General features: G+C 45.8%; 1 protein-coding gene across 1 annotated transcript in view; it reads right to left on the bottom strand.

Annotated features, from left to right (window-relative positions):
- Positions 1-14,917: 14,917 nt before the first annotated feature.
- WNT9A (Wnt family member 9A) overlaps positions 14,918-18,963 on the bottom strand; it is a 59,667-nt gene continuing 55,621 nt past the window's right edge. The window contains exon 4 of the mRNA XM_035129647.3: positions 14,918-17,122. Within this exon, the coding sequence (XP_034985538.1) occupies positions 16,649-17,122 (474 nt within the window). The 3' untranslated portion in view covers positions 14,918-16,648. The remainder of the gene's footprint in view (positions 17,123-18,963) is intronic.

Raw genomic sequence — 18,963 nt, 5'->3', positions numbered from 1 at the left:
CCAGGCCTCAGTTGACAATGCTGGAATCTAGTGTTGACCTGGATTTTAGAAATGGCGATACCTTTTAGTGGGTGGGAAGTGCTGGACCTCTTCTGATGTATAAGAATGCTGCAGTTGGACGCAGCAAAGCCTCTGAATGCTTCTGAAACCGCAGGAGGGGAGAGGGCTCTTGTGTTCGAATCCTGCTTGCTGGTTTCCCACAGGCATCTGAGAACAGGATGCTGGACTAGATGGGCCATTGGCCTCATCCAGCAGCCTCTTCTTATGTTCTAGCTTTGATTCTGTTTCAGTTTTAGATTGGTTGTAATTTTTGTACTATAAGGCACATCTTTTTATTTAAAAAATGCCTAATTCATATAAATGAATGAATGAATGAATGTAATAATAACGTTTCTGCTACTGCACCTGACCTCAGTTTCAGGGTATGTCAATGGATTCCATCAACAAATGAACTATAAATGAACATATGATATTGTGTATGTGCAGTGCTTTTTTTCTGGGTGGACGCAGGGGTACGCATACTCCTAACCATTTTGTGAATCTAAGTTTGGCCTCAGTGAGGGGCAGTATTTCAATATGAGTAGGAAAATGAGAGTACCCCTAAAGGTTAAGGTTAAGGGGTGATATGATAGCCATGTTCAAATATATGAAAGGATGTCATATAGAGGAGGGAGAAAGATTGTTTTCTGCTGCTCCAGAGAAGCGGACACGGAACAATGGATTCAAACTTCAAGAAAGAAGATTCCACCTAAACATTAGGAAGAACTTCCTGACAGTAAGAGCTGTTCGGCAGTGGAATTTGCTACCAAGGAGTGTGGTGGAGTCTCCTTCTTTGGAGGTCTTTAAGCAGAGGCTTGACAGGCATATGTCAAGAATGCTTTGCTGGTGTTTCCTGCTTGGCAGGGGGTTGGACTGGATGGCCCTTGTGGTCTCTTCCAACTCTATGATTCTATGATTCAATGAAATCTTTTAAAGGAAAAAAACACTGTGTGTGCGTGTGTACAAACTTCCAGCTGCTTTTTAAATGAAAAAATCCAGCATCTTGAGAACTGATCCAAGCTCTGTCCAGCCATTCTGATGTTATGTTCAGTAAAGTATGGTAAAGATTACGGCCTTCCCTGCAATCACTCTCACCACCTTCAATGATTTGAGGATGGGGGGGGTGCCATCCAAAGTGGGGACCTTTTCATACTTGTGAAGATGCATTTTAGAAGATGTGAGTTTCTACAAGAGGCTCCCCACTTCAGTCATTTATTCTCCAGCCTACGGAAAGTCTGGTAACACAACCACTGCAGAGAAGTGAAAGAATGAGAGCATGAGAGCCATGGTTGTGTCCTGAATGGTGTTGGCCTAGGACCTAGGAGATCTGGGTTCAAGGACACAGCCATGGGACAGGAATCATAGGAAGCTGCCTCATCGTACCTACGGGACCGCCTCTCTTGGTATGCCCCGCAGAGGACATTAAGGTCCACAAATAATAACATACTGGAGATCCCGAGTCACAAGGTGGTTAGACTGGCCTCGACCAGGACCAGGGCCTTCTCAGTACTAGCCCCGACCTGGTGGAACGCTCTCTCTCTCAGGAGACTAGGGCCCAGCGGGAGTTGTCATCCTTTCGTAGGGCCTGCAAGACGGAGCTGTTCCGCTTGGCCTTTGGACCGACTCGGTCTGACCCCGGTGTTACCCTCCCCTAAGGCTTTATCCTACAGATATTTAAATGAGGTTGCACTTGTAGATTCCTAATTTTAACATTGAATTTTAACATTGTATTTAATCTGCATTAAATACACAGAATACACAGAGGAATACACAGAATACACAGAGGAATTATACCAGAAAGATATGGAGGTCTCGTACACCCCAGGTAGTGTGGTTGCTGACCTTGAGCCAGACATCTTGGAGAGTGAAGTCAAATGGGCCTTAGAAAGCACTGCTAATAACAAAGCCAGTGGAAGTGATGATATTCCAGCTGAACTATTTAAAATTTTAAAAGATGATGCTGTTAAGGTGCTACACCCAATATGCCAGCAAGTTTGGAAAACTCAGCAATGGCCAGAGGATTGGAGAAGATCAGTCTACATCCCAATTCCAAAGAAGGGCAGTGCCAAAGAATGCTCCAACTACCGCACAATTGCGCTCATTTCACACGCTAGCAAGGTTATGCTTAAAATTCTACAAGGCAGGCTTAGGCAGTATGTGGACCGAGAACTCCCAGAAGTGCAAGCTGGATTTCGAAAGGGCAGAGGAACCAGAGACCAAATAGCAAACATGCGCTGGATTATGAAGAAAGCTAGAGAGTTCCAGAAAAACGTCTACTTCTGCTTCATTGACTATGCAAAAGCCTTTGACTGTGTCGACCACAGCAAACTATGGCAAGTTCTTAAAGAAATGGGAGTGCCTGATCACCTCATCTGTCTCCTGAGAAATCTCTATGTGGGACAAGAAGCTACAGTTAGAACTGGATATGGAACAACTGAGTGGTTCAAAATTGGGAAAGGAGTACGACAAGGTTGTATATTGTCTCCCTGCTTATTTAACTTATATGCAGAATTCATCATGCGAAAGGCTGGACTAGATGAATCCCAAGCAGGAATTAAGATTGCCGGAAGAAATATCAACAACCTCAGATATGCAGATGACACAACCTTGATGGCAGAAAGCGAGGAGGAATTAAAGAACCTTTTAATGAGGGTGAAAGAGGAGAGCGCAAAATATGGTCTGAAGCTCAACATCAAAAAAACCAAGATCATGGCCACTGGTCCCATCACCTCCTGGCAAATAGAAGGGGAAGAAATGGAGGCAGTGAGAGATTTTACTTTCTTGGGCTCCTTGATCACTGCAGATGGTGACAGCAGTCACGAAATTAAAAGACGCCTGCTTCTTGGGAGAAAAGCAATGACAAACCTAGACAGCATCTTAAAAAGCAGAGACATCACCTTGCCGACAAAGGTCCGTATAGTTAAAGCTATGGTTTTCCCAGTAGTGATGTATGGAAGTGAGAGCTGGACCATAAAGAAGACTGATCGCCGAAGAATTGATGCTTTTGAATTATGGTGCTGGAGGAGACTCTTGAGAGTCCCATGGACTGCTAGAAGATCAAACCTATCCATTCTTAAGGAAATCAGCCCTGAGTGCTCCCTGGAAGGACAGATCGTGAAGCTGAGGCTCCAATACTTTGGCCACCTCATGAGAAGAGAAGAATCCTTGGAAAAGACCCTGATGTTGGGAAAGATTGAGGGCACTAGGAGAAGGGGACGACAGAGGACAAGATGGTTGGACAGTGTTCTCAAAGCTACGAACATGAGTTTGACCAAACTACGGGAGGCAGTGCAAGACAGGAGTGCCTGGCGTGCTATGGTCCATGGGGTCACGAAGAGTCGGACACGACTAAACGACTAAACAACAACAACATTTAATCTGCATTTTAATTGAATTGTTTCTTTTATGCTTGCTTTGATATTCTTGCTGTTAGCCGCCCTGAGCCCGGTCTTGACCGGGAAGGGCGGGGTATAAATAAAATTGTTTATTATTATTATTATTATTATTATTATTATTATTATTATTATTATTATCGTCATCATCTAGCTCAGTGTTTGTCTACACCAGGTATCCCCAAACTGCGGCCCTCCAGATGTTTTGGCCTACAACTCCCATGATCCCTAGCTAACAGGACCAATGGTTGGGGAAGATGGGAATTGTAGTCCAAAACATCTGGAGGGCCGAAGTTTGGGGATGCCTGGTCTACACTGTCTGGCAGTAGCTCTCCAAGATACCACGCAGCGAGTCTTTCCTAAGCTCACTGAGTGACATTGGGGTAGTCACTGCCTCTCAGCCCAACCCACCTCAAAGGGTTGTTGGGGTAGTGATTAAATGAGGGCAAGAACCTAGAACTCCTTGGAGAACTCCCATCATCCCCGACTACTGGTTCTTCTAGCTAGGGATGATGGGAGTTGTGGTCCAACATCATCTAGGGGACCCAAGGTTGAGAAAGGCTGCTCTGGGGCCAGTCCACAGCCAACCAATGTATGAGGCCTGTGGAAGATGCTCAACCACCTCCTCACCAGGGCTGCAGAACTCCTCCAGGTATTACGGGACTACAACTCCCATCCTCCCTGAACATTGCTGGTGGGGGTTGATGGGAGATGTAGTCCAAAGCATGTAGCGGCACCAGGTTAAGGCAGGCCATAGGCATTCTACACAGCCCTCTAGATCAGGGATGGGGAAGCTGCGGTCCTCCAGATGTTTCTCAACTGCAGTGTCCATCTTCTCTGACATGCTGGTTAAGGTTGATGGGAGTTGGAGTCAGCCAGAGGTCCCCCATCACTGCTCTAAGGCGGTAGCCAGCTACACAGACCAACCACCACGAGGAACTGAAATTCATTAAAGGGTTGAGTGATCCCGTTCCCAGCCTGCACTGGAAGGGCTTTTGTTTTGTTTTAAACAAGCACATTTGTGGTTTGTGAAATAAATAGGGTGTTTTAACATCTCGGCAGTGTGAGGCCCATATGGCAAAAGCCACATTAAGGGAGAGATGGGTGTTGTGCGTCTGTCGTCTTAGTCAAAGAGCCAAAGTAAACAAAGGCATTGCAATATCGGCCTGGATAAAGGCAAGACAGCAACTGACAGCAGCAGGCCTGGATTAATGCTTGGGGTAAGTACACTGCAGCAATGAAGTCTTGATTTAGGGTCAAAACAAGGCACCAAAATGGCCTTCCCTTTCAATGCATAAATGGATATTTGACCATACCTGCCAAGGGATCAGCAGCGGCGCGGCACCGGAAGTTGCGTAGAAGCAAGAAGAAATCGGGCAGAGCGGCACCGGAAGTCGCTTCTACGCATGCCTGGTGGCCATCTTGATGGTGGCCGCCGGGCATGCGTAGATGCGACTTCCGGTGCTGCTCTGCCCGATTTCCTGTGCTCACACATGGGAAGAGCGGCACCCAAAATGGAGGCTCCCTGGCAAGTAGGAAATCCAGGGAATTTCCAGGATTTTTCTCTGTTCGGGAGAACAGCGGGAAACGGATTAAAATCCGGGGGTTTCCCACGAAAAACGGGATACTTGGCAGCTAAGTATTTGACCCAACTCAGTCTCATTATGCATTTCTGAGAGCAGGTAGAGTGTCTGCCTTATATGTGGAACCCATTTCCCATTGGAGCTCAACGTCCGGCTGTTCCAAGGCTACAACCCTACAAGAGATATAGAGATATAGATAAGGGAATAAATTCCACCAGCTAAATGGAACTTCGAAGTGAACAAAGAATCTACAAATGTACTGAGTCCAGTTCTGGGCATCACAGTTTAAGGAGGGTATTGGCAGACTGGAACAAGCACAGGAGGAAGAGGACCGGGATGATGAAGGGTCTGGAAACCCAGCCTTAGGAGGAACCATTGAAGGAGTTGGGTATGTTTAGCCTGGAAAAGAGGAAACCAAGAGGTGATATGAGAGGCATCTTCTGATATCCAAAGGGGGGTCACAGGGAAGATGGAGCAAGCTTGTTTTCTGCTGCTCCACAGGGAAGGACACAACCCAATTGATTCAAACGACAAGAAAGGAGGTTCGGACTAAACATCTGAAAGAGCATTCTGACAGTAGAAGCTGATTGACTGTGGGAGAGTCTACCTAAGAAGAGGATTCCATCTCCTCCTGTGGAGGTTTTAAAAAAAGAGCTTGCATGGCCCTTTGTCAGGGATCCCTGCATTGCAGGGGGTTAGACTAGAGAGGACCCACTAGGACCCTTCCAACCCTACAATTCTATTATTCTAAGAACATAAGTGGATCAGGCCAATGACCCATCTAGTCCAACATCCTGTTCTCACAGTAGCCAACCAGATACCTATGGGAAGCCTGCAAGCTGGGCATGAGTGCAACAGTGTTCCCCACTTGAGTTTGCAGCTGGCAAACAGAGGCAAAACATGGCCTTTTCCTCCATATATTTGTCTAATCCAGGCTTCCCCAAACTGTGGCCCTCCAGATGTTTTGGCCTAGAATCATAGAGTTGGAAGAGGCCACAAGGGCCATCCAGTCCAACCCCCTGCCAAGCAGGAAACACCATCAAAGCATTCCTGACATATACTTGTCAAGCCTCTGCTTAAAGACCTCCAAAGAAGGAGACTCCACCACACTCCTTGGTAGCAAATTCCACTGCCGAACAGCTCTTACTGTCAGGAAGTTCTTCCTAATGTTTAGGTGGAATCTTCTTTCTTGTAGTTTGAATCCATTGCTCTGTGTCCGCTTCTCTGGAGCAGCAGAAAACAATCTTTCTCCCTCCTCCATATGACATCCTTTCATATATTTGAACATGGCTATCATATCACCCCTTAACCTTCTCTTCTCCAGGCTAAACATACCCAGCTCCCTAAGCCGTTCCTCATAAGGCATCGTTTCCAGGCCTTTGACCATTTTGGTTGCCATCTTCTAGACACGTTCCAGCTTGTCAGTATCCTTCTTGAACTGTGGTGCCCAGAACTGGACACAGTACTCCAGGTGAGGTCTGACCAGAGCAGAATACAGTGGTACTATTACTTCCCTAAATTTGGATGCCTAGAACTCCCATGATCCCTAGCTAACAGGACCAGTGGTCAGGGATGATGGGAATTGTAGTCCAAAACATCTGGAGGGCCAAAGTTTCGGGATGCCTGGTCTAATCAGACTTTCTAAGAGTTGGTGGCTATCACTACCTGCCGTAGGAGCAAATTCCATAGCATAAGCACTCCACAAATAGTTTGGTTGAATTGGCTATAGAAAGCTCCTAACCCATGTTATCTGGATTGTACTGTACACCAACCTTCTATTACTGGGCGGTGAGGGGAACCTTTGGCCTCCCAGTTGTTGCTGAACTACAACTCCCATCACCCTTTGCCCTTTGCTATGCTTGCTAGGGCTGTTGGGAGGCCAAAGGTTCCCCACACCTCCTCTATGATTAAGAGTTGGAAACAACATCATACTACATAGACAGTTGCGCTACCAGTGGAAAGCACTCTGTTTTTCTAGAGAGTTCTAGAAGTCTTGGAAGACCCATGGGAGCCACACTCCCCCCCCCCCAGGACAGAAGTATGTGATTAATCTATTGCCATCCTTCCAACTCAGCAAGATATCAAGACAGGCTCCATGATATAATTTAAAATACATTTATTGTTTCATTTGTTCTCATTTGTTATACAAAGATGTTAAATAATTTAAATACATTCTCCACAGTCACTCAAGAATCAGATTTATACCTAAACAAAGCTGTACATATGAGGTAGAGAAAAATAATTTAGGCTCTCATAAGACATTAACCACCCCAAAGCCCACCCCCTGGAAAATATAACAATACATACTACAAATCCTTCATATGTTAGAATTTGCTCCTCACAACCCTTCCCAAAAGGAACTCCGTTTGCATAAGAAGTCCCTGTTCATGCTTTCTAGATGAAAAATGGAATCAGAGACCATTAATGAGCTGAACAAGGCTTTGTTGACTAAAAATTGATATGCCCAAAACAGAAACGGAGGATGCCTGATCCAATTCAGATGGCAATTTTAAAACTTAATCATTCATACCCAAAGGCTGGTTTTGTTTGTTTGTTTGTTTAATATTCAGGGGTCACGAAGAGTCGGACACGACTAAACGACTAAACAACAACACAATATTCAGGGAGATCACCTCTCCATGTCTTTCTCCAAACCAATAAATAGAGGCTGAAACTATGAACCTTAAAATTTAAGAAAAGTGCTCTCCACCTCCGCTGTTGCATTGGCTTAGGTAAACAGGAAGCTCTCTTACGCAGACTCAAACCTTTGCTCCATCTAGTACAGTACTGCCTACACGGACTGGCAACAGCTCTACAGCATTTGAGGCAGAGATCTTTCCCCTACCTACCCTGAGATGCCGGAAATTGAACCCGGGAACTTATCCATGCAAAGCAAGACACTCTACCACACAGCTACAGCCTTTTCGACATCATTTTAAGACTCCCCACCCCTACAATCTCCACTCCAAATTGTGACATGCAAGGGAAAGAGATCCTAACGATTTTTGGCAGGGAGAGAAAACCAGTTGGCACGAGGTTGCCATTTTGGCTGAACTTTTAGCTTTGAAAGGGAAGCGTTGTACTTCCCCCTTTCCTCACATGTCCAAGCTTGGAAGACAGACCCTAACAGGGCCTCTGTTCATGACCCTTTTATTACGGCGTCTGACATCAACTTATCTCTCAAGGACAACACCCAGAATGTGATCAGTTGTGCTTAAGGCAGCGGAAGATGGGACAACCACATGGCTGCCTTTACCATCTGATAGGACGTTGACAACTTTCTATGCACACCACTGAGTCCTCCACCTTCGGCCTAGCCTTCTCCAAGTTGGTGACCTCTAGGTGTTGGACTACAGCTCCCATCATGCCCAACAATGGGCAAAGCTAGCTAGGGCTGATGGGAATCGGAGACTCAATACCACCTAGAGGTCTGCAAGTCAAGGGCTGCCTCAGGCAGTCATAGAAGACAGAAGCTGGTGTGACGTTTTGTGGGTTTGAATTTAACACTGGGAAACCTACCACAAAAGGTATCTCAGTTGCATCAGGTTGGGGAAAGTAGTTTTGTAACTATATTATTGAATAGTTATTTATATAAATAATGGATGCACCCCACTAGAGGGAGAATGTTGGTAAGACAAGGTTGATTGGGCAAGGAGAACCAACTTACTTATTATTATAAATTATTATACATTTATTTATAGCCTGCCTTTTTCCCTGATAGGACTCAAGGTAGCTTCCATTAAGATTGAGAGAGAGGAATAGGAAATCAATGAGGGGCAAGATGGCCACCACAGCAGTCCAATTCAGGCACAATCCACTGGTGCTGTGCTCAACCAAGTCTGCTTCATGCACAGAACATCCCAGGTTCAATTCCCAGCATCTCCAAGTGGAGCTGAGAATGTCCGCCTCACCTGAAACCCTAGAAAGGGGCCACTAGTTAGAATAGACCATGCTGAGCTAGACGGACCAATGCTATGACTTGCTATGTTATGACTTGCCTGTGTCCCAGCCTTCTTTTCATGTGGAGTCAGATTTACACTTTGCCTGGACAAAGACTGGCAGTCAAAGTGTACTGTCGCTCCATGTTTTATAAAGGAGCCAACCCTTATGATTGTCACAATAGAACCAGTTGCCTTAGATCGGGCATCCCCAAACTTCGGCCCTCCAGATGTTCCGGACTACAATTCCCATCTTCCCCGACCACTGGTCCTGTTAGCTAGAGATCATGGGAGTTGTAGGCAAAAACATCTCGAGGGCCGCAGTTTGGGGGTGCCTGCATTAGATTGTAGCACAAAAAGGGTTCTAGGAGACCAGGGAAGTGTCTTAAGGCATAACCAATGTGTTAAACCAACACAAGATCATTTTCAGTTTTGGGTCAATGACTTACTTTTGGGCTACAAATAGGAACAGCCCACTGCTAGGTCATGGAACAAACAACGCATTAAGAGAAGATATTTCTTGGACCCAGTGGGAGTTTGGCAGATGATGGAAAACCCATCTCCATGAACACCAGGATCAGGACCCAGTACAATTCAATAGGTGGGCAACAGTCTCAACATGCCCATTTAAGTCAATTGGTGACTGCATAGATCAGGCATTCCCAAACTGCGGCCCTCCAGATGTTTTGGCCTACAATTCCCATGATCCCTAGCTAACAGGACCAGTGGTCAGGGGTGATGGGAATTGTAGTCCAAAACATCTGGAGGGCCGAAGTTTAGGAATGCCTGGCATAGATCGTCACAGGTTCTTTGCAACTTCAGTAGGTTCAACAAAACACATCCTCCTGGGTTTGTTTCATTTTGTCTTGCAGAAAAAAACACACCCTAACACTGACTTCTCCTGGCTTTCCACAAAACTGCCGTAAATAGGCAGAAGACAGATGGTCACAAGGGCACTTGCTGAGTGAAACATCCTCTGCAATGTGTACCCACATTGCATATATATTACTACAAAATATCGTTGCGTGTATATTAGGAGCATTTGCTAAAAATGTTAACGTATTAAACAGCCGCAAGAGATTAAGCAACAAAGAGAAGCAAAATGGAAGGTGTAGAATACAAGGGATCTGCTGGTCCTCAGCTACTAGAGGACACTTTCATTAAACCTTAATGGAATTTAAGGCCTCTCTTCACCCACCTGGTGCCCTCCAGATGTTGTTGGACTGCAACGCCCAGCAGTGGCTGATGTGAGCTGCAGTCTAACACCACCAGGAGGTGGGCGAAGGCTGGGTTGAGGGCTCTCTCTCCCCCTTGTTCTGTTTCATAAGGAGCATCTAAAGAACCAACACGGCTTGTTAGTTAATGCAGAACCCAGCGGGCTTTCAACTTGCTATTCCACAAACAAAAGAAACCCCCTCGCCATTCTCCATGACACCGAAAGGTTTTTTTTTTTTCAGAAACCAAGGAGAGTTGAGAGAAGTTTTGAGATCCAGCACGGGGGTTAAGTCGAAATCAAAAGTCTCACTGGACACAAGCCAGCCTCTGGAGGCTTCTCCAAAGGGCAGTGTGTTGGATCCTGGTCAATTGTCTCTCCACCAACATTGATAGCAGGGGAAGCCAACCTATTGTCTTCATACTGTGTAGAGACTCGTAACCCTCACCCCCCTCAGTCGGCATGGTCAGGGGTGGAGGAGAGTCTGAATCCTACAAAATATGTAAGACACCATGTTAGTTTCCCAGGATTTAAGGCAAGGAAAGCATGGCACACTAGCATGAAGTTTACTGGGGAGGACAACTTGTAATATGCCCTTGGGTTGATGAAAGCCCCATAAAAGCTAGCCCAATCCTAACCTTCCAAGTCCCGGACTGCAGAATCCGGGACCGGCAGCCGTGTGACACCGGAAGTTGCGTCGACATAACTTCCGGTGTCGCTTTGCCCTTCTATGGGCACCAAAAATGGCCGCCGCCAACACCGGAAGTCACGTCTACGCACTTCTGGTCATGCGTAGATGCCAGCGGTGGCCATTTTTTGTGCCCATAGAAGGGCAAATCAGGAAAAAAATGGCCGCCGGCAGGAGAAAATAACGGATAAAAATGGGAGATGAAGTGATACAGGGGACCACCGGGAAAAGGTAAGTAAAAACGGGGGGTTTCCCGGGGAAAACGGGGTACTTGGCAGCTATGGCCCAATCTCAAAAGGGGAATAATAATAATAATAAGTGTATTACACCTGCCTATACAATTCAAAGCACGTGCCTCAATACTATTTATATATATAAAAAACCACAGGAGAATAAACCTTACTATTTACAATATATATATATATCTATAACATGAAAGCAATAATATTTGCATTAACATAAATACATTTTTAAATACTTACAGAAACACCCCGGCTTCAGTGCGTGAATTATTATACAAAGAGGAGTTTCTCCCACTCAGTAGTTCACTCACTCCTTTGCCTCTCAGCTCAAAGGCCACAATCCTACACATGCTTACTCAGGAGGATGTCCTATAGAATTCAGCGGGACCAACTCCTGAGCAAAGGTGGGTGGGAAAAGACTGCAAGAGATGCTCTCCTTCTCCTTTCTTTGCACAGCTGCACACAAGACAATGTTCACACATCAGGGTAAGCCATGGTTTACTGTGCATAAGCCAATTGTGTTCATTTTGCACCTCCCAGCAAGAGCTGGGGAATAACAAACCATGGTTGTTGGCTTGCATGCATTCAAACCAAGGAATAGGATTTATTTCGCTCCCCAAGCAAACCATGATCTGTAGCCAATTATGGTTTGTTTGAGTGAGGTACACCATGGTCCCTGGTTTAGACATAACACTAGGCAAGGAATCACGACCCTTTCCCTCTGTATGCAAGAATAGGTGTGTCCATGCAAAATTGCTGACTGTGGTTTACTGTGATGTGTGATCTGGGACGATGTTTCAACAAGGCAAGCACGTACAAAAAAAAATGGCCACATTCCCAGAATGTACACCTGCAATTTCACTATTCTGTCTATCTGAAGTTTTAAATAGCTGGCCTGTTACTATTGCAATGCTCTCAGTTCAGAAGGTTGACACATTTTCACCCACAAGGGAAATCCATCCAGGATTTGGGGTGGGGGACCATGTCTTTAAATGAGCCTAAGACATTTCGGTGTTGGGAGGCAGAAAATGCAGAATCCCTCCTTCCCCTTTACTGGGGGTAAAATTACTAATCTGAAGTGGCAATCTAATGCACACTTACTTGTGTAAGTATCTCAATAGGGCTTACTGAGGAGTAACCATTCACAGGATTTGTCTTTAATGGTACACTAAAATTTACCTATCCATTCTGAAGGAAATCAGCCCTGAGTGCTCACTGGAAGGACAGATCGTGAAGCTGAGGCTCAAATACTTTGGCCACCTCATGAGAAGAGAAGACTCCCTGGAAAAGACCCTGATGTTGGAAAAGATGGAGGGCACTAGGAGAAGGGGACGACAGAGGACGAGATGGTTGGACAGTGTTCTCGAAGCTACGAACATGAGTTTGACCAAACTGCGGGAGGCAGTGCAAGACAGGAGTGCCTGGCATGCTATGGTCCATGGGGTCACGAAGAGTCGGACACGACTAAATGACTAAACAACAAAATTTGCCATCCAGTTGGAGGTTGACTCACTTTGAGATGCAACATAATTTAGGGCCGTGATCCTGTGCAGATTTCTATGGGAAGTCGTAAGTGAGCCCAGAGATCTGCTCCTTTTAAATTGCACAGGACTAGTGATTGTTTCCCCCAAGTTTTGAGAACGTCTTTGCAATAGAATGGGCGCATTTTGCAGGTTCCCCCAACTCCAATTCAAACTGGCACATCAATATTTGCAGCAAAGCTAGGTTCCTATAGTCAGTTACAGCGCCATCCTACCCATACGGGCAAGATGCCAAAGAAAGGAAAAGCCCATTCACACTTTTGCTTTCTGGTGAACACAACATTTAGCCAGATCTCAGTGGCAAAATACAGCAGTGGCATCCGTTAAAAGGGTTTGATTCCTGACAGCCAGGTTTATCACCAGCAGCAATCCATTGAGTATTGTCTACATACTGCCTGGCAGCAGCTTTGCAGAGTATCAGACTGGAGCCTTTTCCAGCCTGACATGCAGATGTTGAGGATGGAACCTGGGATCTGCAGGCAAAGCAGTTGTTCTGCCACTGGGCTACAACCTATCACTTAGCCAGTGGCTCTGGAGGTGGGGCTGCCCCTTCTTCCACTTAACGTAAAGCCAACTCATTGCACCCTGGTCTCAATCAGGATGGTTTCACTCGAGATGAACCCCAGCAAAAGCAAGAAACTGGGCATGTGCGTGTGTGAAAGGATGTCTCTGCCTTTCGTCAGCCAACCTGGGCAAAGATCCAGAAAGCAAGGTCATTGGCAGCTGATAAGGGAGACAGGCCCAGGAGGGCACAAGGCTACCCCAATCATGGGGGCTGTACAGGGCAACAGGCAAAGTTGTTGGCTCGGAAATGGGGAAAAGAAATCCCCTTCAACACAGATCTTTGGGGTCATAGTGTCTTCAAAAAGTTCCCCAGATTCTACACTCATTCTTGCCAAATAATTTATTGCAAGTTGGGAAACACTCCCCAAGGAGTCTAGATTTAGGTAGGTAGGCATGTTGGGTCTGACGCAGTCGAAATAAAAAAACGAAAAAAGTCGTCCAGTAGCAGCTTAGAGTCCAACTATGGTAAGTTTGTTCTGAGTATAAGCTTTTGTGTGCATGCACACTTCTTCAGATATCTGAAGTGGTGTACATGCACACGAAAGCTTGTACCCAGAAGAAACTCAGTTGGCCTCTAAGGTGCTACTGGACAATTTTTTAAATTTTTTATTTCAACTCACCAGGGGCAAAAGCATAAAGGACGTCCCTCCCCCCCCCCCTCAACACACTCAAACAGGTTTCACCTGGGACAGCAAAATAGCTCAATTTGGCCCTGCACCCAGCTTATAATGGGGCTCAACTGCGATAGTTGTTAAGGTACCATAGCGAGATCAGGCATGGAAGTCAGTATTTCTTGCCCGTATCAAATTCTTAAGAATCAATCCCTATGTCTGTTTGGTTCTATCTCATTTTTGCATCTGGAAATACATTTTTTTTTTCAATTTGGAGACGGGCAAAATCCAAAGGAAAATTATGTTCCAAGTTGCACATCAAACCCAGGGGGGGGTGTGTGTGTGTGTAAATTCAGGTCAGTTCACTGAAAAAAAAAAGTGGGCTGGCCCTAAACTTTCCTCCTTAGCTATTTGTGATCCGTTCTTCCAGTGAGCTAGGACTGAGCTGAGTGGTCCAGATCCCACCCACAAGAAGAAAATCTGAAGAACGTGGCATGCAGCATGCATCTTATTTGGTAGTCACGCCCAATTTTGTCGGAGAAGTAATGATTTGGACAAAGTTATGTGTGCGTGCAAAACAAGGGTGGAAGAGAGATCGCGCTTGCTCAAGAGAGGACTGGACATAATACCACATTGAAACCATAAGAAGGTACTTCTGAAAGGCTTAATAAATAAATGTTCCATATTTATATTTAGGCGCATATATATATATATATATAGATTTATATATATCCACATTGAATAATAGGTTTCTATTCAGCCTTTTCTTAAAACCAATTTGCACAGAACTTCAGGGCTGGTCCATCTGTTGTGACACCCAAGGACAGTTCAGATTGAGGAGTCTGTTGCATGGAGAGCCACCAGGGCAGAGAGGGAGGGGAATATGTGTCTTTGAGGTTCAACATCTGTTGCAACTGGTCTCATCTGGCCTTCAAAAAGATGGACAAGAACTACCGTCTTTGCAGAATCCTGGACCAGCAAAAGGAAGCAGGGCCTTGCCTTTTGACCACCCTCAATCAGTTTTCCAGTCTGACAAGTATACAAAGCCAGTCAACTCCATCCCCTCCCAGTAGATGCACAATAATATAGCTTAGATACGAGGCGAGTGGCTACTATTTTTTATTATTATTTTAGAGAAGCGGCAGTAAAGGGAAAAAAAAAGAGAGGGCATCCTTCGAAGATCGGACAGCCCCAGGCACACAAACGGAAACCATGCAGAAGGTTTTTTTCTTATCCAGCTCCCCACTGAAAACCAGGTCAACAGGTTTAAAAAAAAAGAAGAAGTTTTTTTTTTTATAAAAAAAATGCTACTACTGGAGAATCAGAAATGCCTAATGCCCATTATCACTGCCTACAGTGGGCACTTTGCCAAGAAGTTAGCTAGCCGCTTCTGATCCAAGTAGTATTGTTGAAGGAGGGAAATCCGTCATCAGATTTGTAACGTTCCAATTCTAAAAAGCAATGGAAGAATCTCAAGTAGCCCAGACCATCCTTTGCTTTTGGTCACTGCTGTTGGTTCTTCTCTGGCTTCCCTTCCCCTCTTGATGGTTGCCAGTCAGTCACTCAGAACCCAATATTTGCACTGCTGTTGTACTTGATTTCTAAAATGCATGATGCCTCAATCTAGCGGCTTAAGGAGGGAAATGTTACAAAGATCTTTGCAGAGATCTGTGCCGGTATATACCACTATCGCTGTTGAGTGTAACTGGAATGAGATCCGAAGAGATGTAGAGTAAGTTGGGTTGTGCGATCCGGTCAAGAACGGCTTAAAAAGCCAAAGCAGCATTGCAGCCTCTAAGGCAACAGGGTTTCTCCATAAAATCAGGAAGGCAACTTGCCAAAGCTGCATGTCCAGAAGTCAGGATTTCAATACGTACTGGAATTTAAGGCAGCCTCCACAGGGTGAGTTTTGGAGCAATAAGAGGTACAAAAATAAAAACAATAACAACAAGGAGTTATATAGAGTGCTGGTGTGTGTCCCTGGGAAGGTTTAAGAAGGCCTCTAGTGGTTTTCATCATTTACAAAAGTAGGTCGTGAAGGTGACAAGAAAGTGAGAGGGGGATTGAAGTGGGGCAATGCAATGAGACGTCTTGACATTTGGAAAGAAACCTCACAATGTCTGCTTCAAAACGGAGATGGTCAAACCAAACCTTCCACGTTGAGGAACCACAACCACCTTCCATCAAGCAGGCCACATTGAAACATCCTATTTTAGGAGATCCCGGTATGTAACTTTTTAAAAAACTTTGACTCTCCTCCTTGAAGAGATGCTGAAGTCCAACATCACCACCCATTCCCTGGAGACACTTTTGGTATCAAATGCTTCACAAAATGGGGCGGTGCTTTTTCCCCCGTTGGATCTCAAGGCAGTCAAGGCCAGCCACGGAACAAACAGGACAATCCAGATTACAGGCCAGAAGCTTCTCTGCCCAAAAAAGAGAATGCCTTATTTAGCCAAGGTTTCGTGAAGGGCAGTGACAAGGGAAAACAGCTAGGGATCCCATCTCAGTCACCACAAATTATCTTGTTGCATTTTTCGCAACAGAAAAACACACCAAAAAAAATTGATACGGACTCCATGCAATAGGCACTTGTCTCCATGCACTTGGACCTCCAGAAGCATCAGAAGGGGGCAGAAGGTCGAGGAAACAAGAAGGCAAGAGTTGGGGGGGGTCACCCGTACCCTACAAAGTGCTTACATCATCTCGGCATCGCTTCTCAAGTCAACCGTGAAAAACACCCTTTCAAACCCTGTTTCACCTCCCTGGATGGGCCCTCTCCCGTCATCCGCAAAGGCAATCCGTTGGTGTGCAAGACTTCCCTCTCGTGTCTCACATCAGTCCTTGCACGTGTAGACCTCCTCCCTCTGCGTACACTGTTTGCACTCCACGTAGCAGCACCAGCGGACCTGGCACTGGCAAGGCCTGGTCACCACGCGGCTCTGGGTGTTGTGCCCCCTCCCGCAGCAGATGCTCTCGCAGTTCTTGTCCTTGTAGCACTTCCTGCCCGACGTGCCGGGCGAGTAGCGGCTCACCAGGCAGAAGCTGGGCGAGTCGTCGATGTAGACGAGGTCCGTAGTCCGTGGGATTTGGTCGCCCTGGCCCGGGACGGACTTCTTGGGCGGGGAGATGTCCCCCTCGCCCGTGGCCTCGTTGGTCGTGCTGCCCACTTTGAGGGCCGTCTCGTACCTCTGCTTCAGCTGCTTGCCAATCTCGTGGAACGGGGAGAGCTGGCGCCAGCACGTCCGGACGGTGCAGGATCCGGAGACGCCGTGGCACTTACAGGTGGTCTCGACGCCAGCTTTGATGACCTGCAGGTAAGGAACGGAGCGTAAATGACGGGCAAGGCAAGCGGAACTGCTGTGGAGAGTGACTGAGTCCAGGCTTCCAGGCAAACGAACTGTGCCCTCCTTCCTTTTTTAAAAAAGAACATTTCTAAAAGCTACAAAGACAAGCGTTCTCTGTTAACATTGAAAAGAGGTTCCCAGAACTCTACACATGAGAAGAGAAGCATAGCCTTGGCTAGATCACGTCATTTAGCCATTACGTCTAGCATCCTATTCTCACAGTCACCAACAGGGCCGGATTTGGGTTGGGATGAGGCCCCAAGCTACTGAAGTTAATGGGGCCCCTTTATATGTCTAGCTGTTTTTTGGCAACAACAAATTGTCACTGTGTTTTTTTGTGTTGAATATATGTTATATGGTCCTCTATGGACCTAATAGGTATCTAAAGCCATTTGCACATGCAGAATGTAGGCACCCTATATATAGAAAGGAGCAAGCCAGTGATATTTTAGGGAGCAAGCTAGCAGGCAGGGCCCATTACTTACATCCTAGGAGCCTACACAACACAAAACACGGTTGCTGTATGTAGGTTTAATTTTATTTGTTTTTATCTTATTTTTTGGAAATGTACATCCAGTTGTTTTTTCCTTTAATTTTTTTGGGGCCCCCAAGAGAGTGGGGCCCTAAGCTATAATAATAATAATAATAATAATAATAATAATAATAATAATAATAATAATAATTTATTTATGCCCTGCCCATCTGGCTGGGTTTCCCCAGCCACTCTGGGCGGCTTCCAACAGAAAAATTAAATAAAATAATCTATTAAATAATAAAAGCCTCCCTAAACAGGGCTGCCTTCAGATGTCTTCTAAAAATCTGGTAGCTTTTTTTCTCTTTGACATCTGATGGGAGGGCGTTCCACAGGGCAGGCGCCACCACCGAGAAGGCCCTCTGCCTGGTTCCCTGCAACTTGGCTTCTTGCAACGAGGGAACCGCCAGAAGGCCCTCGGTACTGGACCTCCGTGTCTGGGCAGAACGATGGGGGTGGAGACGCTCCTTCAGGCATAGGCAACCTTGGCTCTCCAGATGTTTTGGAACGTCAACTCCCATGATCCCTGACCACTGGCCCTGTTATCTAGGGATCATGGGAGTTGTAGTCCCAAATCACCTGGAGAGCCAAGGTTGCCTATGCCTGCTATGGCTTGTTTAGCTTATACGTAAGTCTGGCACTGGTCACCTACCAGATGTCTCTGGGAAACTCAAAAGCATATCTTGATTATTCATTTAACTAGTATAATTCATACGATTTCCATTCTCTTAGAATACTTGCTCCTCTTTTGTAGGAAATCAGTATTTTTGTGGGAGCACCCACACTTTGGATGAAATTAAAAGGCAATAATAACAATAACAATAACAACAACAATAATAATAAGAAATATAATAATAATAATTTATTATTTATACCCCCGCCCATCTGGCTGGGTTTCCCCAGCCACTCTGGGCGGCTTCCAACAGAAAAATAAAACACAATAATCTATTAAACATTAAAAGCCTCCCTGAACAGGGCTGCCTTCAGATGTCTTCTAAAAGTCTGGTAGTTGTTTTCCTTTTTGACATCATTTGGGAGGGCCACCACCGAGAAGGCCCTCTGCCTAGTTCCCTGCAACTTGGCTTCTCGCAACGAGGGAACCGCCAGAAGGCCCTCGGCGCTGGACCTCAGTGTCCGGGCAGAATGATGGGGGTGGAGACGCTTCTTCAGGTATACTGGACCGAGGCCATTTAGGGCTTTAAAGGTAAGCACCAACACTTTGAATTGTGCTCGGAAACGTACTGGGAGCCAATGTAGATCTTTCAAGACCGGT

Source organism: Zootoca vivipara, chromosome 11, assembly GCF_965207765.1.
Source record: "Zootoca vivipara chromosome 11, rZooViv2.hap1.1, whole genome shotgun sequence".
Lineage (NCBI taxonomy): Eukaryota > Metazoa > Chordata > Lepidosauria > Squamata > Lacertidae > Zootoca > Zootoca vivipara.
This window is presented reverse-complemented; position numbering and strand designations above follow the sequence as displayed.